Source organism: Python bivittatus, unplaced genomic scaffold (genome assembly GCF_059951505.1).
Source record: "Python bivittatus isolate LINGU-HERP-01145 unplaced genomic scaffold, Pbiv_v1 ctg000020_np1212, whole genome shotgun sequence".
NCBI classification, from domain to species: domain Eukaryota; kingdom Metazoa; phylum Chordata; class Lepidosauria; order Squamata; family Pythonidae; genus Python; species Python bivittatus.
This window is the reverse complement of record NW_028277030.1, coordinates 129,166,243-129,189,667: the sequence shown is the minus strand read 5'-3', so window position 1 is coordinate 129,189,667 and position 23,425 is coordinate 129,166,243. Positions and strand designations below refer to the sequence as shown.

At 37.9% G+C, this 23,425-nt stretch overlaps 1 protein-coding gene across 2 annotated transcripts in view; it reads left to right on the top strand.

Moving 5' to 3' along the window:
• Nucleotides 1–6,472: 6,472 nt before the first annotated feature.
• The window catches only part of FANCL (FA complementation group L), a 50,112-nt gene continuing 33,159 nt past the window's right edge, over nucleotides 6,473–23,425 (top strand). For both annotated transcript variants that reach the window (XM_088149615.1, XM_088149620.1), the window contains exons 1-3: nucleotides 6,473–6,828; nucleotides 13,716–13,774; nucleotides 22,933–22,993. In XM_088149615.1, coding sequence (XP_088005741.1) covers nucleotides 6,733–6,828; nucleotides 13,716–13,774; nucleotides 22,933–22,993 — 216 coding nt within the window. In that variant the 5' untranslated portion in view covers nucleotides 6,473–6,732. The remainder of the gene's footprint in view (nucleotides 6,829–13,715; nucleotides 13,775–22,932; nucleotides 22,994–23,425) is intronic.

Here is a 23,425-nt window from a genome sequence, read left to right as displayed (position 1 = left end):
TGGCCAGGAGCTGACTGTGGAACAGATCACAAACTGCTCATGTGCAAGTTCCAAATCAAGGTGAACAGAAAAACAAAGCCAACCAGTTTCCATGATAAGTTATTGAGTATATAACCACCATTTTCAAGGAGAATATCAGGAATCACTTTGAAGTCCTAATTTCATTTTTAGAGAAGTGGAGGAACTGTGGAACAAAATCAAAGAAGTTGTTAAAAGATGAATGTGAAAAGAGACTGCCAAAGACCGAGAAACAGGCCAAGAAAGACAAGATCTGAGGAAGATACTTAAATAATTTCAGAGAGCTGTTACAGACATGAAGTGATATTGCAATGACATTTGTAAAAATACTGAAGATGAAACAGACATGGAAAATAGAGAGCCAGTTTGGTCTAGTGGTTAAAGCACCAGGCTAGAAACCAGGAGATTGTGAGTTCTAGTCCTGCTCTTAGACATGAAAGCTGGCTGGGTGACTTTGGGCCAGTCACTCTCTCTCAGCCCACAATGTCAGGCTCAGGCAATAAGCCAGTCAGTGAATTAAAACTGGAGGAAGAAACCTCAATAACTTATGTTATGCTGATGACACTATTCTGATAGCTGAAAATGCAAATGATCTGAATGTCTAGTAATGAAAGTCAAGAAACACAGTGAAAAAATGGGACTAAGATTAAATATAAAGACCAAACTCATGACAACTAGGCTTAAAATTGACGATAAAGATACTGAAGTGATAGATAGCTTCTGCCTTTTGGATTTAACTGTCAACAATAAAGGGACCAGCAGTCAAAAAATATATAGAGGCTAGCATTTGGAAGGGTAGCAATGAAGGCTTTGGGAAAAAAATATTCAGATGCCATGATATGTCTGCATCTACAAAAATCAGAACTGTGTAGGCAATTGTTTTTCCTGTGATATTTTATGGACAAAGTTGTATTTTAAAGAAGCAGGATAGAAAGAGTATCGACATTTTTGTACTTTGGTGTTGGAGAAGACTCTTGAGAAATTCACTGATTTATTTGGTAAATTTATGTAGCCGCCCATCTCACATATGTGACTTGGAGTGGCATACAAAGTGAAGAAACACAAAAACATAACAACAAAAATCATTTAAAAACATTTTAAAATAGTAAAAACCTATTAAAAACCATTAAAAATATGCAGGAGAGCACACTCAATTTTCTTAGCAATGCAGTCACTTTGCAGGCTCCATACCCACATTACCAGATCCTCAGGCCAGAAGACAAAGCCATGTTTTCAGGCCCTTCTGGAAGGCCAGCAAGGTTGGGGCCAATTTGACCTCAGTGGGGAATGATGTTCCAAAGGGCAGGTGCTGCAGCAGAAAAGGCTCTCCTCCTGTGTCTGGTCAGATGACATTCCTTCATGGACAAGATCCACAACATGCCCTTATGGGAAGGGCAGAGGTGACTGGGGAGAGGTAGTCCCTCAAATAACCTAGCCTCATGTCATATAGGGCTTTATAGGTCATTACCAGCATCTTGAATTGAACCCGGAAGCAAACTGGTAACCAATGTAGCTCACAGAGCAGAGAGATAATGTGCACTGATCTAGGTGTGCACATAACTGCCGACATCACATGCTGTACCAGCTTAAGCTTTCAAATTCTTTTCAAGGACAGCCCCATGCACAGTGCATTACAGTAATCCATGTGGGATTAATTCTATTGCATTCATCTTTATTTTGTACAATTGCTTTGAAATATTTCTAAGAAAAACAGGCAAAACATTTTCTAAATAAGTAAATAAATAAAATACCTACTACACTTTCTTTGCTTAGGTTCTGGAATATATCTTTGGTGGTGGAGAGCTAAATAAATTGTTTGGAAGTAAGACATCTAAACTATATTGATTATCTGGAAAACACTGAAAGTATACAGACAAAAGGTTTGAAAAGTTACCTGTAGACTGAATGAGAGAATAAAAAGTTAAAATTGCCAGAATGCTGAATTTTAAACTTGGTTGAAAGAAAATCACTTTACTCTGATCAACTGATTACACAGAACAAAAAACAAAGTGAGAAAGAGAAAAAACTAAGAAATGAAAAGCATAAAATTAAGGTAAAATACAATTTAAAAAGGAAAAACATGATGTGGGTTTTTATATTCTCCCCCCCACCTGTGCCTAACTAATTAAAATTATAGTCAAAATGAAAAAGACTAAACTTGTATCTTTCTCCTACTGATACTGTCTTTTTAATCATCTTAGTATTCAAAGATGTTACTTTGTTCATTAGAGCCTTACAATTCATAATGGTTTTATTCCATTTCTTAAAATGTTTCTCCTTAAATATGAATTTGGATTTTCTCAATTGTTTTCTATCCTTTTTTCCTTCCCTCCCTCCCTTACATTCTTCCTCATCCACTCTGGTTATATCATATATTGTTTCAATTTGTGGGTTCTTATTTTTGCTCTAAAATTTGATACCTCATGATGGATTTCTCAACTGTTTATAATCATGTTTACATGCAAATTTACTAGTACTATCTGTATTTTGATGAGAAAATGTTACAGGTAGAAAAAACTATAGAAAATATAGCTTTGATGGTTAGAAAAAGTTATGCTGAAAAAGTAGCTTTGAAGAAGGATTCATAAGAACATTAAAAAAAAGAATAATGGTAATGCAAAACATCATAAAGGCCTTATTTGAGAGTTTCAGAATTTCTACCCGCCCTTTCTGAAGAGAAAACCTTCAGCGGACAGTCTGGAAAAGCTCCAAGTATTTTCAAGGTTTGGAAGGGATTAACAGCATCCTTTTGGGCTTTCAAAATCAGTACAGCATATGGATTGGTCTGGTCTTGCATTGTTGGCTATGTCTGCAAAGGGAATATTTTTTATAATTCAAGGAGATATAAATGGGTCATTAGAGAACCTATGTACTTTATGTGTGGAAGGCAGCTGATTTATATGGTTGTTGTTGGACATTTGCCAGGAAGAAATAATTCTGGGGAGCCAAGATCAAGCTTTGTATATGCAGATAGATAAATCTCAAGGCCGCTGATGTTACATTTTAAAGAAACAGGTACCAACATTTGTCACATTAGAATAGCTGAGTGCAGGCTGCTGTACATTCCATCTTTTTGTGCTGGAATGGAAATTGGAACTGGTTCTTAGCATTCTGCTTGAAACCCCCCTCATCATCTTTGTTGTTCTCTGTTGATATGCTACAGTTGATATTGTTCTTAAATTGTGATGTAGTTGGAAGCAAAATTAAATTATATCATTGCATCTTCTAATTTGGATATTGCTATTGGAATTTTTGTAGTTTTGAGTGGCTTATAATTTGGGTGCTTTTATAATTTTATATTTTTATTTTTGTAAACTATGATCTTTAGATGGAGATTAGCCAATAAATAAATAAATAAACACATACTGCTATGGTAACAGCTTTAATTCAATTTATAATGAACTTAGGCTAGGTCCATACATTACACTAAGCATAATGTTGTTTGCTTGGTTTGGTTTAGTATGTTAGATGAATCCAGATGTTATGATTTGTTAATCATGCTTTATGGCTAGCTTGGTGTATAGATACAGCCACTATGGTTTATTTAACACTTTAAAGAACATCTAGCTTCTCTAAATGAATTTAAGTTTCCAAGACTAGATGGATTACATCTCAGAGTATTGACAGATGTGATCTCAGAACCACTGACTGTACTGTTTAGTACAAGGGAAGTGCCAGAAAATTGGAGAAGAGCAAATGTTCCAATCTTTAAAAAGTTTAAAGAAAAATTGATCTAGGAAATTACAGACCAATCAGCTTGAGATCAGAACTTGGGAAAATCCTAGAAAAGATAGTCATGTAAGCAATGGGCTTACAAGCACTTAGAAAGGAACAATGTTTTATAAGCCAGCACAGGTGTGTTAAAAATAGATTATCCCAGGCTAACCTTACTGTTCTCTCTCTGTGTGTGTGTGTGTGTGTGTGTGTGTGTTTTGTTTTTTTGGTCAAAGTGACTAGATTAGTAGACCAAGAAAATGCTGTACTTAGACTTCAGTATGGCATTTTAGAACATTGTTGCTGGCTTTAACATTTTCAGGTCAGATACCAAAGAAGGTGTACACAGGAAAAAACACCAGGATAATTATAATAAACAAAAGTTTATTAATGAAATCCCAGTACTTACAACATCAGAGATTCCTCCCAGACTACCTATAGTAAACCAAGATAGCTCCGGGGGAGAAATTCCATGGAATTGACTCACAAAGGGGTTGCTTTCCTTGGACAAGTTTTGTAACCCTTCAACCTCTCCCCCCACCCCCATCCCAGTTGCTTAGTTTAGGCACAGTGAGGATTAGCTTCATTGTTAAGTGTCTAGCAGGTGCCTAGCTAAGACAAAAGTGGGAAATAGTTATATAACTGGGGTTAGAGCATGTTGTATGTTATCTCCCGCTCGAGAGAGTAAGTAGGAAGAGCTAGCTTGTTTAAGCAGCCTCTCTTCCTAGTGTTAATTTAAAAATGCAGGTCACAGAGGACATTGACCATAGCCTCTTTCTTGATAAAACTGAACAATGTTGGATGGACAGTCCCACTACCAGATAGACTCACCGTTGGTTGAACTATATGCAACCTGTGCTCTTAATGGTTCTCTATCTATATGGAAGGAGGTATGCAGTGGATTACTGCAGGGTGCTATCCAATACTCTTCAATATTTTCATAAACGACTTAGATGACAGAAAGAAGGGATGCTCATGAAGTTTGCAATTACCCAAAGCTGAGAGGGATTGCTAACACAATCAGAAGACAGGCTCAAGATTCAAAAGGTCTTGACAGACTTGAACATTGGGCCTTATCCAATAATATGAAGTTCAATGTGATAAATATAAGGTTCTGCATTTAAGTAGGAAAAACCAGATTCACGTATAAGGTAGGTGGTGCCTGGCTCAGCAGTACTACTTGTAAGAAAGATCTGGTTATCTTGGTAGACCACAAATGTACTGGTCACCATAATGTGAGAAGGACACCAAAGAACTGAAAAGAATGCAAAGAGCAACAAAAATGGTGAGGGGCTTAGATGCTAAGTCCTATGAAAAACAATGAAAGGAATTGGGTATGTTTGATGTAAAGAAAGGAAGATTAAGGGGAGCCCTAAGAATAATCTTCCAATATTTGAAAGGCTGTCACAGGGAAGAGGTTGTGGATTTATTCCACATAGTGCCTGGAGGTAGGACAAGAACCAATAGGTGAAGTTTTAGAGGGCGATCCAAAATCAAAATGAGGAATTTCCTGATCATGAGAGCTATTAAGCAGTGGAACAACCTGCCTTCTGGAGTTGTGGGTGTTCTATCACTGGAGATTTCAAGCAAAGGATGAACAGTCATTTATCTTACACCGTATCAGGTTTCCTGCCCTGGGCAGAGGTTAAACTAGAAGACCTTCAAGTCCCTTCCAGTCCTATGTTTCTATTAAAATAAATTACCACATAGCACATGTGAATCCAGTCACAGTGTAGGAATAGAGCTGGGGTATAAAATCCTCCAATTTGCTCCAGGCTTGTGATTTTATGTTTGCACAGATCTAGACAGAATACAGCAGTTCCTGGTGAAGTATGAGGAAAGGACTAATTATATAGTTACTGAAGAAATAATTGATTTCTGGATCAGAGAATGTGTGCATATCTTAAGTTTTAATACTCTCCATATAAAAGATATTTTCAGCATATGAAGAAGAATGTGTGATCATTCTTCTACCTGATATGCTAATTCCATATAATTTATCCTTGATTGCCATTTTATGCTTATTATGTTTTCTGTTGTTACTTATATTTGGTGTTTTAATCTGTGTTAACTGCCAAGTTACTCTTGTGACGTGGGTGGCCATATCAACTGAACTGAATAAATATATTTTTGTTTACAATAAAGAAGTACTGTAAGCTATTCATATACAGCAATCACAAATTTAAAGGGAAACGCCCACATTTTGTGCTACATGCAAACTCCGACCTCTTTTGTGAGGCAGTTCTACGTACAGCGCTTTAAGTAACTTAAAAGGCTGCGTACTATAGTTTGAAATGAGCGAGCCCAATCCTCGCTGATAAGAATGGCAGTCTGCCGGCGTCTTTATATAGGCTGATAAAATGACAATATTTTGGCCCTTCAAAACGACATTATGTCATGGTGATGAGTCATACCCCCTCAGGTAATTAGGCCTAGGACCGCAGCCTCCTAAGTCTGCAATATTACTTGCATTTGCCGAGGAGAAAGTCCTATTGTACTGAACAGATATGTAAAGAATCGCACTGTAAATTTTGATTTCAAGCAATCCGCACCTTGTTCCTTTCCTCAGACAGCCTGACGCGGGGCGGGACAAGCTCGTCCAGAGGAAACAGAGAAAAGCCGCCCAAAGGTGGGCGGGCCTGTATCTCACGAAGCTCCGCCCCTCCACGTTCTTTCCCGCGCGGCGCGGTGGCCGTTCTGTCCAATCACGAGTAAGCGGCAAATCGCCTCTTCAAAACAGGGCGCGCGATTGCTTTCCTCCTGTGGATTGCTGCCTTGCCCTACTTTCCGTGCTTTTGCCTGGTTCTTCTCCAAGGGTTTCCGCTGCTTAGCCGAGATTAATCAGAAAGCACGCATGCGCCCGCATAAGACTTTCTCCCGAAAAAAAGAGAAAGTGTTTTCCTAGCGAGGGAGGAGGAGGAGGAGAAAGAGGCGCATGCGCTTGTTTTGGCGGGGCAGGGTGTCCTGTTTGAGGGACGGAGGGAAAGGAGCAGCCGAGAAATGGCTACTGGATTCGGGTCGTTGCTGCGCGAGTGCCCGCTCCTCCTGCCCCAGAACCGGGAAAAGAGTGTCTATGAGGGCTTCGTCACCGCCCAGGTACCGAAACGCTCCGGGGCGGGCGGGGGGGGGGGCGGCGGCGGCGGCAGTTGGAGCATCTCAGTTGCGGTTCATCTGTTGCTTTTTCCGTTCCTTTTCCAAGAAGGTGGTGGAGCAGGTAAGGGATAGGACGGTCCCTAAAGACCACCTTGATGAGTTCCGCGCCCGGTGAGGATTGCGATTCTGCGCTTCTTCGGAAGTATATCCACGCCCTGCATTGGCTCTTTTCAGCTGCAGAAAGCGCCCTGCCTCCTGTGGAGGAGATGCTTCATAAAAGGCCCTGTTTCAGTCTCCATCTCCAATGGCATACACACACAATAGGGGTATTGTAGGAGGACAGCTGCGTAAGCCTCTGGTATCAGAGATGAGGAGGGGTCTGGTAGCCCCTTCAGAGGCTAACCAATTTTATTATTATAAGACATAATATAGTGACTGATTTGAAGGTTTGGGCTATTCAGAGCCCTGGAGAACCCCTGCTAGCCTGGCCTCCCAATTCTGTCCTCCAGATTAGGTAGTTGTTGTTGTTCAGTCATTAAGTCGTGTCCGACTCTTTGTGACCCCATGAACCATATTGCGCCAGGCCTTCCTGCCCTTCACTGCCTCCCTGAGTTTGCTCAGTTTCATGCTCATTGCTTCAGTGATGCTATCTAACCATCTCATCCTCTGCCGTCCTCTTCTTCTTTTGCCTTCAATCTTTCCCAGCATCAGGGTCTTTTCCAAAGACTCCTCTCTTCGCAAGATTAGGTAGGCTGCAGTCCTTTTATTTTCTGCCAGAGTAACTAAGGCCTCTCAATTCAGAGTGATGGGATATACGCTAGAGCCTTGTTCCGGGAGTTGGTCCACACATCTTAAAGTTGCTGAGGTTGAGGAACACTGTTCTAGGAAAACAACAGATAGCACCAAGGGAAAGATAATTTCCTATCATTGGGATAGGAGAAAAGAGTGTTATTTAAGTGCACATTACTTTTATTGTATTTTCATTCTGCTTTTCAAAAGAATTTGCATCACTTGTTTTCTAAAAAAAACCCTATTTCCGTTCTGTTACAAAATAAAACACAGTACACTTGGGAAAGAAAGTAGAGGATAAAAAGTCTCCTTTTAAGATGACTTCAGGAAGTTTGCCCATGTATATTGTGTCAGCAATACAGAGGCAGTTTGATGTTGCTGCCTTCTACAGTTTTTTTTTTCCCCCCTGGTTCCCAATAAACGCTACAGCCCTGATATTCCCATCCAAGTACTAACCAGGCTCAACTATGCTTAGCTGCTGAGCCCCGTCAAGGTTGACTAGATGCTGCCATCTGCTGAGTCAGTAGAGGATAAACTAAAGATCAGTTTGGAGGTATCAGGATTGGAGCCAGGTTGACCTTCCCATGGTGGTAATTTGGTTGAACAGAGATGCTATAACAGACCATGTTTTCTCATTACATCTTCAGCACTAAGTTAGAAGAAAACTTTTGCAGCTGCTGATGTTTAGGCTTATAGATAGAGCCAACCTGATATTATTTAACTAGGTTTAGTTCTCAAATGATGGAAGGCTGGTATAGCTTTCAAGTGGAGATTGGGTCATCTGGCAGTAGTAAACCCAAGATTTTCTTTGTTTCTTAGTAGAAGTTCTTACTATTTACCTATGCAAAGTAGAATGTGAAACAAAAAAAGCTTGAGTTAGAATGTGCTACATCAAATTACATAACTATACAAATTTAGTTTAATATATTTGGAGGGGGGCGGTGTTCCTTCCCAAGTTTGCAGTTTGTACATCATGCTTATAAACTGACACCACATCTCAAAAGTTAAAACGATTTTATGACCTTTGGGTTGGCTCAGTAAAGGTATTTTCTAATATTTTAAACTTTTTTGATGTTTGGTTTGGTGTTTAACAACAGTTACAACTTCTTAGTGTTCTCCATATCTGTTTTTAAAAAGGCCTATTTTTCCTCTCTGTTTGTAGAATAGTGTTCTTTAATGTATAGTTCTTTTCTTCATCTCTGGACTGTGTACTTCCTTATATTTGCATTCTATATGTCTATTATATGTCCAAGCATTTATATTCAGACAAATGAGATGGAAGAATGCACTGCATCTTTTTGGAATGTTCTGAAATTTGTGTCAGTGTACAGTTGCATGTTGAATGCATAGGATTGTACCCTTTAACACCAACTACTGATAAATGTATTATCTGAAAGAGAAGTATCTTTTGATTTTCTTCCTCATATAATTCTTTCTCTTCCTCTGCTTCTCTCCTCAAAATAAGGTAAGAGAAGTAACTGGTTGTTTGCAAAAAACAGTTGGAAAAAAGGGAAGCAATATCCTCCCCTCCCCATATAATATTTATTAAAGCTATTGCCCATTTAGAAATTATATCTATGGCTAGTTCTATTTTTTTACAGTATGGGGTGGCAGGTTTGAAGATTTTTTAAAAAGTTATGATACACCGAATTATAGTTATTTGACCTTTACAAAAGGTCACAATTACATCTGCTTTTTATTTCATAAAAAAGGGCTATTTATATGTAATAGAGGTGAGAGTTACAATATACTATGAAATTAAAGGTTATAGGATACATTAATTGTACTTCTCTGTACTTCAGATTATTCTATGACAGTTTCATGAAACATCCAGTGTTTTGTAGAAATGTTGAAAAAAAAATACTGGCTATCTTACCACTGAACTTGGCATTAATACTTTCCAAATTAGAGTTTTATGAACCATGCTGGGAAACTCTGACATGTTTATTTCCCAAATTTGGCCAATAGCAATCCTTATTGGAAAACTTGCTGAAGGCTTTAAGGTTAATTGAAGGCTGAATTCCTATAGGCACTTATCTATGAGTACATCCCATGAATTCAGTTGAATAATTTCTCAGTGGATACATATAGGATTCCATTGGAAATTATATCAGCTTTTATAGCCAACTATTTCATAAGATGATTAGAAACTCAAACCTTTCCTGGCCTTGACATGTCATACCTCTTTAGTTAATATGTTTGTTTTAGAGTATCCTGATAATGTACTAAAATGGAGCAAAATCTATACACTCTATTAATATGGTAATTAAAATATGCCATTTAGTTGATTATTGTATATATATTGGATTTTGAGACCACACAAAGATGAAAGGATCTGATATATTTTCTGTATTTTTTTTGTTTTCAAGTCCATAACCGGTGATATTAACACATGATCAGACAGTTTAATAGTTTCAAGTGTAGTTGAATAACTAGTTCTAAGTTGTCTACTCTATTTTCTGTGGTATGAAGTAGTCTTTCATATTCATTCTCTATATAAATGTTGATATGGTGCAAATGGAGCTAACCATACACAAGGAACAGGTACATGTACGTTTGTGGGAACTACACGTTTTATAGATGTACATGACAACTTTAGGAAAACATAGTACAAAATTATAATAATTATATAATTATATAAATTGTATGAGAGAGAGGAACTTATGGGAGAATGAGGAGGACTGGAATAAAATTTAATGACCGACCAATTTATCACATTTAAGCATAACATTTTCTTCAGATTCTGAAAGTTATTCTTGATAAACAAGTAGTGGCTGGAATTTTAAAAAACCTTATGCTTAAATGAGATGATTAATTGGTCTCTAAGATTTCTTGAATGGGAGTTGAACTGAAATTTCTTCCTAAATATCTTTAGAAGAATTGTGACCTAAAAGATAGTATATAAATGAAGAAAACATTACCTATTTGAACTACTTAATAGGAATAGACTCAGTGGTAGTACTGTATGTATGCTTTAAATACCAAAAATCTTCAAATTCTCTGTATCTTCAAATGGCATTTGGAGAAACACCTGTTTGAAGCCCTGGAAATCTGCTTTTGGCCAATGTAGTTAGATGGACCAGTGGTCTGACTCACTGAGCTGGTGGTGTGAAAAACATTTCATGTTTCAAACTCAAAACAGACTGTTTTAGTCTCACCAAAAGTGTTCTGATGGTGGCTGACCTTGCCAGTAAGACCAAAACACTTCCAGTGAGGTCAGACAGCTAATTTCAAGATTTTCTCAAACCACTGTTTGAAGTTGCTTCTTGTGTTCTTAATTTTAGCTAGACAATGGGGGTTAGAACAAAGGTTGTCTTCATATCTGTTTTAGCAGATGGGATTTGCTGATAAGGTTGTAACAAAGTGTACTAGCTCTTTTTACTTCATCCCAAGCAAACTTCAACATATCTATAGTATATAATTATATTACACAACCTTTAATACTTTTTAAATTAGAGCTGCAGCAGGCTTCCATAACTAATTGCAATATTATGGAACAATAAAAGAATGTAGATGTTAATACAAGAAAATATTTACACACAAAGGGGTAAAATGCACTCCATCAGATTTTATCCTTTGTATGACACATGATGTTATCACAGCTGTCAGAATAGTATATACAGTCCACCTTCCCTTAAGCTCTCAGATTAGAGAAATACAGATATTACATGTCATGCCCTCCTGTAAGGGTTTTATGTGACTTCTATCTCCCTCTTGGTTGGGGGGGGATTTATTTATTTTTACACAGTGTATATCCTGTGTGGTGTTTTTCAGTTACACTGGCCACCAGGACACACCCTGTGACCAATTTCATCTGTTGGGACCCATCAGATGTGGGTAGCCAGATGTTACTTTATGGGGTTCAAACCCTCCAGTGGGAATTGAACTCACAGACCTGACTACCCATGTCTGATGAGTCCCAGTAGACAAAACCTGTCACATGGTGCTTCCTGGTGGTCAATGTAACTGATATTATCACAGTAGTTTTTATTTATGCTTATTATTTTTTATACCACCACAGTCATACAACTTGTGATGTACAGAGGCATCAATGTTCATGGTAAAATTCAATTCCTGTAATACAATAGTAAAAAAAATCCACAATTTTAAAACCTAAAAATAAAACGGAACAGAATATATATAAAAAAAATCTGTGGAATTAATTCACTGATCAAAAAATCCTTCTAAAGACCTGTTGTTTTAACCTGCTTCTGGAAGGTCAACAGGGTTGGGACAAGTCTGACTTCCAGGGGAAGGCTGTTTCATAGACTTGAAAGCCTCAGTCCCTCTGATTTCACCCTACTGTAGTAGGAAATTGCAATAATTTTTTGCCACAATGTTTGTATTGGATAGGTTGATTCTAGTTGAAGGAGAGTAGTACTGTATACAGTAGCAAGTCATATTGGGTTTGATAGGTTAAAACCAGAATTTCAGATTGTACTTCGAAACATGTGCTTAGCTGTCTAGTGCCCATTAACAAACAGGTTGCTGCATTCTGAAAGAACTGCAGTTTCTGAGTGGTCTTTAAAAGTAACTCTATGTAAAGTGTATCACAATAGTGCAACTGGGTAGTGATGAAAGCATGAGTTACTCTTACTATTGTATGATAGTATAGGTAAGTGTTTCTTAAACTTTTTTCTCTCAGGACTCCTTTCCACTTTTAAAAATTATGAAGGAACCCAAAAGAGCTTTTCTTTCTATGGGTTATATTTATCTATATTTACCATATTAAAAATTAAAATTGATGCATTTGCTGCTGCTATTGCTTCTCACAATTGTTTGATGGGATTTTAATATTGTATTATTTTTCAACATAGGTTGGCAAATAATTTTGATTTCGAGGACCCCTGAGAAGGTCTTGGGGGACCACCAGGGGTCCTAGGATCACACTTTAAGAAACACTGGTATAGGTGATAGCAGTTGGTGCATGTTCATTGATCAGCTTTATTGCTGAGTAGGGATTTTAATCTTGGTTCTGGTCCTAGTTTCTTTTTCTTTTCAATCATGTCTTTATCAATCATGTCATTCATATATATATACAGCACTGAGACAGCACTGAGGCACTGATCATAGCAGCACAAGAACAGGCACTAAGCACCAGATCCATAGAAGCAGGGGTCTACCACACTAGACAGGACCCAAGGTGCAGATTGTGCAAAGAAGCCTCAGAGACAGTCCAACACATAGTGGCAGGGTGCAAGATGCAGGCAGGAACAGTATACACTGAACGGCACAACCAAGTAGCTGGCATTGTGTACAGAAACATTTGCACAGCGTATGAGCTAGACCCCCCCAAGTCCAGATGGGATATTCCACAGAAGGTTGTGGAAAATAACAGGGCTAAGATCCTGTGGGACTTCTAGATCCAGAAGGACAGGCAGGTACTGGCCAATCAACCAGACATCATGGTAGTAGACAAAGACCAGAAGACAGCGATAGTGATAGATGTAGCAGTGCCAAGTGACAGCAACATCAGAAAGAAGGAGCATGAGAAGCTGGAGAAGTACCAGGTCCTGAAGGAGGAAATAGAGAGGATGTGGAAAGTCAAGGCCAAAGTGGTCCCAGTGGTGGTAGGAGCACTCAGGGCTGTGACTCCTAAGCTGGGAGAGTGGCTCCAACAGATCCCAGGAACAACCTCAGAGTTCTCTGTCCAGAAGAGTGCAGTGCTAGGAACAGCTAAGATACTGCGCAGAACTCTCAAACTCCCAGGCCTCTGGTAGAGGACCCAAGATTGAGGAAGACACGTACCACCCGTAGGGGTGAGAGGGGAATTTTTTATATAAACTTTATATACCAAGTCTGGCTATCTGCCCATTTATTATTATATTTCTCTATTAAATTGTTGCTGAGCAAATAGTCCTTATTGCTTTGTATTGACAACTTAGTGCCACAATGTTTGGTATATCATTTAATATAGTTTTATTATTGTATATACTGTATAGGGTTTAAAATAGAAGAGTTTAAATGCAAGTTTAAAAAAATGTAAGAAGTTAACATTGGTCAGAATATACCTTAAAAAGCCCTGATGTCCTCAAGCATGTAGGCTTTGCTAAATATGTATATCTGAAAATAGTATGCCTAATGTGATTCTATATTTCCAGGGCAGAGACTTCCACATAAGGATATTGTTACCAGTGGATCATCAGTTGAAAAATGCTAGGTGAGGTGCATAATTTCTCTATTTTTCTGTATACTGTATGAAATAATTTCATTTTCCTGCATGGAAAGGAATGATCATTAATTTGGTTTGAAGAGATTTCCAGTATGTCAGCAATTTTAGTGATTGAATTGTCACTAGTTAATCTTGATACTAGTTAGCTCAAGTGTAATCAGTCAAGTCATCGTATGGGAACACTTCATACAATTTATGGGAATGAGAAAATATTTTCTAATTCTGCAGGCTAGAACTACAGAAATATAACTAGAAAGGTGTATTTGGTCTTGAAGCCAATCAAGCTGAGGTTATACTCAGACATTAACTGGCTGTTACAAAACTACAGTGGTACCTCGAGTTACGAATGCCCCTCCTTACGAATTTTTCAAGATACGACCAGCTCCGGCCCCAAAAATTTACCTCTACTTGCGAACTCCACTTCGAGTTACGAACCGGATCCGCAGCCATTTTCCCTGCTGCCACGCGGTCGCGGCTTCCTGTGGGCGAGATCGTGGTAGCAAGGAGACGTTCGGTGAGGCTTGTGGTGTGTTTTGTGGCGTTTGGAAGCTTTTTGAGGTTTGAAAATAAAATGCATATGTTTCAGAACTGTTTAGCCGTATTTACGTTGAACCTTATGGGGGAAATTTACCTCGGGGTGTGACTAAATTCGGAGGGCGGATTAGCCGTATTTACATTGAACCTTATGGGGAAATTTGCCTCGTGGTGCGACCAAATTCGGAGGGCGGAACGGATTAACCGTATTTACATTGAACCTTATGGGAAAATTTACCTCGAGTTGCAACCAACTCGAGTTGCAACCAAAGTCACGGAACGGATTAAATTCGTAACTAGAGGTACCACTGTATAATGTTTTCAATGCGCTAACCAAGAAAGTGTCATCTCCCTTCCCCAATGTGACAGTGAGATACACACTAGGAATGTTCTGATTCATAGTACATGTTATTTGTATGACGTATCTGTTACATCAAGATGCACACATTTTTCAAGTAATATTAGATTTGGCTTCTGAGGTTCTGTATGGTTATACCTACCAAGCTGGATCCCAAGTTATTGCAACATCACTCTTGCCAGATTGGCTCATAAAATACCCTGTATGTCTCACTTGTCAGAGCCATGCTACTATATTTCAGTCACACCGTCTTTATTTCTTTGAGTAGGCTGTATGCAAGAAGTTCAAGAATCAGTCCAAGTTTGACTTTTTAGGGCTATTTTTAACTTTAAGTTTTATAAATAGATACAAAATTGACCACCAAAATTTCATTAAATGATAACAAAACTCAGCATCCTTATCTAAGGAAAGGAAAAGGGAAAGAAAAGAGGGGAAAGTAGGGCATGAGGAAATGTCTCTGAAGATGTTTCAAAGGTCTTCCACATTCTGACATTGTTATCACCATTTGTTGTACTTCATTGATCTCTCAGGGTGAGGTGGAGGAGGGGTGCTGGAGAAAGCAGGAATTAGGGGGCTGTATTGTTCCAGGTAGCTAGATGACATTTTCTTCCTGGAGGGAGAAAAGGTGCCTGGTGTTTTTTAATTTAGGTCTCCTTATTTTTCTCATTGGTTCTCTACCCATCTTCTCCATACATAGAACAACCTTTGGCCTTCTTTCAAAACTTTTTTCTTCCATCTGCGCATGTGATCTCTTTCTATCGGCACAGGCTTGTCTACTTATGTCTGTCTCTGCTTGTGGTTTGATGTCAACTTTCTGTTTCTTGCTTCTGAAAACTCTGCATTTAGAATTGGTTTACTGTGTAAAATCTAAGGCCCCTGAGAAAGGTTGTGGGGGCTAGGAAATGCTACATAAAATAGATCGGGAGGCACATGCACCTCTACAAAATTATACCAAAGCAAAGCAAAAATCAATTTCTGACATTGTTTTTTTTAATAGTAATTTTATTAAAAATTACAATTGCAAAGATAAAAACTAATACAATCTAAAAAAAAAGAATAAAAAGAAAAAATAGAAGATGCAGAAAAGAAAAAAAATAGAAAAATAGAAAAGAAAGAAAAAATAAGAATATAGTAAAGAAAAAGAAAAGTATATAAAGAAACAACTTCCCCCTTTATCATAACAAGTATAAACAATTTTTATAACTTATTACCTTCTTTTAACATACAACAAATGATCTCTTCTTCCCATATCCCATCTCTTATCTATAAATAAATCCTTAAAGCCTCATCATTTTAGTCCTGATCAGCAAAAATCCATTAAGGGTTACCAGAGATAACAACATATCTATTTTAACCTTGATCAAATAAACCAATTTTATATTCCTTCCTTGTACTTTTAACAATCTTGATCTTTAGTCACTTTAAATCATGTCCTAGAACTTGATTTCTTTTCATTTTTTCTTTGTCCCTTCTCACAAATTCTTCAAAGCTTCAGCAAGTGTGATGGAATGGACTTATGAAGGCCAGACTCAGGGAGATAAGCGGCTTCTTAGCTCTCAACAGGAGCGTGGGAAGTTCAAGAAGGTGAGGCTGGCACCTCCCTAAGGAATTCACGGTGTTGTGGCTGGCTGGCTTGGGAACTAGGGTTCAGTCTGGGGAGATTTTCTGTCTGGAGGTTGTAGCTAATAAACGCAACAGAACTGTGTTTGCATTGTCTCTTGGAGTTCTTTGGGCTGAACCTGACAGCAAGCCTCTTTTGTAAATCCAATATAGGAAGATTATCCAGGTCACTGTCTTAGTTTGTTATTTGTATATGCCTTTTAATTATTAAGATATCAGCCAGTTTCTTTTGTATGTCCAATATAGCATCTTTTCCCATAACATTCTTGTAGCCTGTCATTTTTAAATCCACTTTCAGATCAGTTTCAATCTTGTCAGTAAAACGTATTCCTCTTTCAGAACATCTTTTTAAAATAGTCTGTCTATAGAGGCAGACACTCTTAAAATTAACTTCTGGGTTCATTGTTCAAAACTGTCCTTCCAATGTAAAAATATTTTGCTTCATTCTCTATTAGTAGGTAAAATTTAACTGTTCTTCTCTTTTAATTGTAATCTTTAGTTCCTTCTAGTTTCCTCTAGTGCCCAACCTTCAAAGTCCCACCCTATCATTTTTTTTAAAGAATTCAAAACAAAAACATTTTCCCATGGGAAGGAGTCTTATAATTAATTCCAAAAACTTATTTCAAATCCAACCGGACTCTTAGTCCATTTGTAACTTTCCAAAATCAAAGTTCTAATCACCCTTTTGCTGTTTATTCCAAAAGGAAAAAAAAAAGTTAAGTCCTTAAACATGTATTTAAAACTTCTTTAGCTAAAGATTGAAGAAAACTCACCCAGTGTTTTCAGACTTGTCTATCCAAAGGTTCCTAATAGCTAAAAAGCCGTTAACAAGTAATTTCTGAAAGTGATTAGAAGAGGAAGTATATGAACCCATAATCCTGGATGAATTCTACTAGATTTAAATAATCCTTAAAGGCATCAGCTGTGGTTTGAGCAAGATGGCTATTCCCTCATCTCCCAGAGCTCTAAACCTGCCAGAGACTGCTGTCTTGCAGTGTCCTTGTGAGGAACAATTGTCTGGAGTGCTTGTGGGCAGTCTCAGGTCCTCTCCTTGTCCAGAGAGGAATATGAACAACCGGTGTACTTGCCAGCTCTTCATTCTTTTAGTGGAGCTGTCTTCAGTTTGCCATTTCTTCCCTGGAAGTCCCTGGCATGACTTTCTTCATTGTCTGTATCAGGCTCTTGAAGACCAGACCTGACATTTGATATGTCTTTAGCTTGCCTATCATTAAAGGAAACTAATTTGGATTATTTACATAGATCAGACAACTTTGCAAATGTTTGAACAGCATACAAATATGAAAATGCCCAGGAACATGTATTCCTTTCATTCCTTTGAACAATTTAGTAAGAAATTATTTGTGTAGTAACATTAAGTAGAAAGCTGTACTAACATTATTTAAATCTAGTAGAATTCATCCAGGATTATATTAAAACATATGATTACAGAAAATGAGTTTACCTTGAAGAAAGGTATCAATATTATATAGTCCTTTTATGAGGCTGTTTAGGAGAATAGTCAATTTTGTATTTCAAAACTTACTCATTGCACACACTGAAAATGATGTTGTTCTCTGTGCTGCAAAGATTCCATGGAATTTGTACTAGTTTTCAGGATATATAATAATAATAAAAGCTGTTAGAAATGGCTGGTTACCCAGGTTTAGTGAAGCTAAATGACAATGAAAATGGTTCTTTTTTCTTCTGTAATTATGCCACTAGGCAGAGAGAAAATATTCATATATTTATTTATTGTGTCAAAATTTAAGATGCTGAATTTACAGTATAGATAAAATTAAAAAGTCAGATACTCCCTTGATTAAAATAGGTCTAATCTAACTATTGATTCACTTATTTAAATGTTTTTAATGCATTCTATCAAGGTAGGTGTTTTCTAATGAGACATGAGGAGAACCTTTTTGGCACAACACTTTTTTTAAAAAAAACTATCAATTGGTGGTATAGTATGTAATGTGGCAAACAGTTACTTTAAATTTGAATTACAATCATTACTAATGAAGTTATTTAATTAGAAGAAGAGGATGATTGATACACATTATCCTGTTCTCCTAAGCAGATATCATGAAATAAGAATAGCCCTGCTGGATCCAGCCATAGTCCCATCTAGTCCAGCATTCTGTGTCACATTGTGATCAACTGTATGCATTTGGAAAACCAGGACTAAAGGCAATAGCCCTCTTCTGCAGTAACCAGGATTTAGCACATGCTGCTTAAAATTCAGAAACTAGTTAACAGCCATCAAAATTAGTAGCTTTTCATATTCTTTCATTAAACTTTCCAATCTTCTTTTAAACCTTTCAGCTGGTTGCCACTACCAGAACTGCTGGTATAAATTTCACAGTTCTGCTATGTGCTACACAAAAGGTATTTTCTTCTATCAGTCCTGAATCTCCTGTGTTTATTTCAGCAGATGACCTTGAGTTCTAATATTGTGTGAGAAAAAAACTCTGTATTTTTTATGCTATGCATGGCTTTATATACCTCTGTCATACCCATCCAACTTTCTCATTCCAAACTAAACAGCCCTACTTGCTGTAGTCTTTCCTTACAGGGTTGTCACTCCAGCTCCTTAATGATTTTGCTTGCCCTTTTGTGCACATTTGTAACTCAGTAGCTTTTTTAAGGTACAGTCACCAGAAATGTACATAATATTCCTAGTGTGGTTTCATCATATATTTGTATAAGTGCCTTATCTGATTGACAGTTCAATTTTCAGTTCCTTTCCTAATGATTCCAACCAAAGAATTTGGCCTTTTTTAACAGAAGCTGCACGGTGGGTTGATGTTTCTTTGAGCTGTCCACCATGACTTTAAGATTTCTTTCCTGGTCAGTCACTGCCAACTCAAATCTCATTGTATAGGTGAATCTGGATGCTTTGTGGCAGCATGAATCACTTTACATTTTCTAACATTGAACTTGCCATTTTGAAGCCTATTCCCCTAAATTGGAGACATCCTTTTGGAGCTTTTCACAATCCCTTTTAGTTTATCCCAAACAGCTTGGTATCAGTGGCAAACAGGGCTACTTCACTCGCTGCTCAGCCCTGAATTCCAGATCATTTATGTACAAGTTTTAATGTATTGGTTCCAACACCAATCTGTAAGTGATGCCACTTTACAGATCTTAACATTGTGAGAATTCCCACTGTAGTCCTACTTTGTTTTTTTCTTTTTGTAGAAATTGGTGTCACATTCACTATTTTTCTGTCTCTGGGAACAGATGCTGATGATAAAGAGGTTCTGTCATGGCAAATGTTCTACAGGGTGGTGGGAAAAGGGTCTGGTATATTGCAGTAGAAATGTTTAGGGCTTCCAAATTAAGCAACAAGGTGAGTTTATTAACTGTGTGGAAGATATGGCTGCCAACTGTAAAAATATAACAATAACTAGAAACCTGTAAATGTTAAAGTTTTCTTCAAAAAATGGAAAGCTATCCTAATGAGGAAAACAACAAGGTAGAGCAAGATTGGAAAGCGTAGCTTCTGGATTTTTTTCCAGTCCCACAAATAGGAGCTCCATTTTGTGTCATGTGACTGGGAAGAAAGGTCATATAATGGAGCAGTCAGCACAATTCTGAGTTGCTGCCCCAATGGTTTCTCCCATAGGGATGCATTGTTCTCACCCTCCACCCCCAGGTTGTTTTTTTTCTTCATAGCTCATGGTTAATTGTAGCCCAGTTTTTAATTCAATATTTCTTTGTTGGCTTTTCCTCCCGTACCAAATAAACTTCTGATTTTTAAAGCTTTTGGAGAGTTACCATGCTGATGGCAGAGTCCTGAGTTCCTGTACCTAATTCCCTGAAAACATTTCAGTGTGGATGTTTGTGTGTTTGTCTGTGTCTGTGCATAGAGAGAAGGTTTTTTCTCTCAAAACTTTAGGACAGTGCTTATCTAATGAAACTGATTAGAAGAAGGTTTAGAACAGTTTTTTCTTTTTTTTTCCCCCAATAATTATATAGTACAGTGTTTCTCAATCTTGCCAATGCTGGCAGGGGAATTCTGGGAACTGAAGACTACACATCTTAAAGTTGCCAAAGTTGAGAAGCACTGATATTGTGCATAATTAATCTATGGAATTCTTATAACATGATGCGATAGCCATTAACATGGAAGATTTAAATGCCTGTATGGAATGGGACTCTGCAGTATTTTGGATTCAGAGGCAAAAAGTGTTTATACTGGGACACAAACATAGCACTTACAGTGGGGCAAAAAAGTATTTAGTCAGCCACCAATTGTGCAAGTTTTCCCACTTAAAAAGATGAGAGAGGCCTGTAATTTTCATCATAGGTATACCTCAACTATGAGAGACAAAATGAGAAAAAAAATCCAGAAAATCACACTGTCTGATTTTTAAAGAATTTATTTGCAAATCATGGTGGAAAATAAGTATTTGGTCACCTACAAAAAAGCAAGATGTCTGGCTCTCACAGACCTGTAACTACTTCTTTAAGAGGCTCCTCTGTCCTCCACTCGTTACCTGTAGTAATGGCCCCTGTTTGACCTTGTTATCAGTATAAAAGACACCTGTCCACAACCTCAGTCACACTCCAAATTCCACTATGGCCAAGACCAAAGAGCTGTCGAAGGACACCAGAAACAAAATTGTAGACCTGCACCAGGCTGGGAAGACTGAATCTGCAATAGGCAAGCAGCTTGGTGTGAAGAAATCAACTGTGGGAGCAATAATTAGAAAATGGAAGACATACAAGACCACTGATAATCTCCCTTGATCTGGGGCTCCACGCAAGATCTCACCCCGTGGGGTCAAAATGATCACAAGAATGAGCAAAAATCCCAGAACCACATGGGGGGACCTAGTGAATGACCTGCAGAGAGCTGGGACCAAAGTAACAAAGGCTACCATCAGTAACACACTATGCCGCCAGGGACTCAAATCCTGCAGTGCCAGATGTGTCCCCCTGCTTAAGCCAGTACATGTCCGGGCCCGTCTGAAGTTTGCTAGAGAGCATTTGGATGATCCAGAAGAGGATTGGGAGAATGTCATATGGTCAGATGAAACCAAAGTAGAACGTTTTGGTCTAAACTCAACTCGTTGTGTTTGGAGGAGGGAGAATGCTGAGTTGCATCCAAAGAACACCATACCTACTGTGAAGCATGGGGGTGGAAATATCATGCTTTGGGGCTGTTTTTCTGCAAAGGGACCAGGACGACTGATCCGTGTAAAGGAAAGAATGAATGGGGCCATGTATCGTGAGATTTTGAGTGAACACCTCCTTCCATTAGCAAGGGCACTGAAGATGAAACGTGGCTGGGTCTTTCAGCATGACAATGATCCCAAACACACTGCCCGGGTAATGAAGGAGTGGCTTTGTAAGAAGCATTTCAAGGTCCTGGAGTGGCCTAGCCAGTCTCCAGATCTCAAGCCCATGGAAAACCTTTGGAGGGAGTTGAAAGTCCGTGTTGCCCAGCAACAGCCCCAAAACATCACTGCTCTAGAGGAGATCTGCATGGAGGAATGGGCCAAAATACCAGCAACAATGTGTGAAAACCTTGTGAAGACTTACAGAAAACGTTTGACCTCTGTCATTGCCAACAAAGGATATATAACAAAGTATTGAGATGAACTTTTGATATTGACCAAATACTTATTTTCCACCATGATTTGCAAATAAATTCTTTAAAAATCAGACAATGTGATTTTCTGGATTTTTTTCCCCCATTTTGTCTCTCATAGTTGAGGTATACCTATGATGAAAATTACAGGCCTCTCTCATCTTTTTAAGTGGGAGAACTTGCACAATTGGTGGCTGACTAAATACTTTTTTGCCCCACTGTATCTGCAACAGCTCTTATACCAGACATTGTTTCAATTGACTGAATAGGACTTCATAAGTGTTATCCAATATACTGCTTTGATTTTAACAGTATTTTTTCTTGCCAAGTTTAATGTAGGAAAATGAAAATTATTGAAAGAAAATGCAGTAAACAGTTGGGTTTTTAAAAATCCTTTAAAGTTTGTATTTTGTTATTTGTTGTACTTTAATTTCTAGAGATTGTAGTGCTTTGGATCCAGAGCCTAAAAGTGCTTTGGAGCAGGCATGGGCCCCATACTATACCTGTTGCAGGAAAATGAGCATTTGAATTAAGGAGGCACTGACAGCTTGTCAGCATCCACTCTGAAGCTCCAGCCTCACCCTTGCAAGTTTTCCCTGGGATTGCACAACTACCATGCAAGCCCAAGAAGAGGCACAATGATGCACTACAAGGTACATGCCCATGCTCTCTCTAAAGTACCCTTTCAGCTTTGGATCCATAACCCTACTAATTTCCAAAGCATAAACTTATTGAATGTATCATATAAACATTACAGATGTTCTTCAAATGCTATATGATAATACTTAATAGATATTGGTTTCTCCAGTTATAAACATGTGTAATAGGAGAATTTCTAATTGTAACGTATTGAAATGTTAATAACATTTAAGATGCAAAGTACAGTACTAAAAATAATAACATTGGACTAGTCTATTTTTTTTCCTTCTTGTAGTATCCTGTAATATTTATTCTACAAATAAATACTCAAGTATATATTTCATTTGAATCTTGGGTTGCCTGGTTTACTTGATCCTGAAAACATATTCTGTTTTATAGGATTCAGTGTAGCTGGCATCTGAAAAAGTTGCTTCATGGATATCATCTGATTTTAAAGCAGGTATTCTTTCAAACTTAAAAAAAATGAGATGGAATTTACATTTATTCAGAAATCATGACTGCTATATTGATTTCTATTGGAATGCTTCAAAGTACGTAGATTATGGATTTTATCCAAAACACAACAAATTATGACCTTAATTCCAAGTTAGGGAGGAAGGGAATCCAACAGTGGGGGCTTCTTGGAAGGAGGAACATCTATTCTGGAGTCATGTGTCTATAGCTGATAAAGCAAAGAAGAGTTTATAGGAAATGCAGAGCAATTGGAGCTACTATCAAATAAGGTAATAAAATGTAAAAAAAATGCTGGAAAGACGAGCCAGTGGGATAGACAAAAATAAAACTGAACTAGACTGAATCAGAGACCAAGCTATAGTACTTTTTGAGAAGTGGTATAGGAAATCTTTCAAGTACCGTATTTTTCCATCAATAA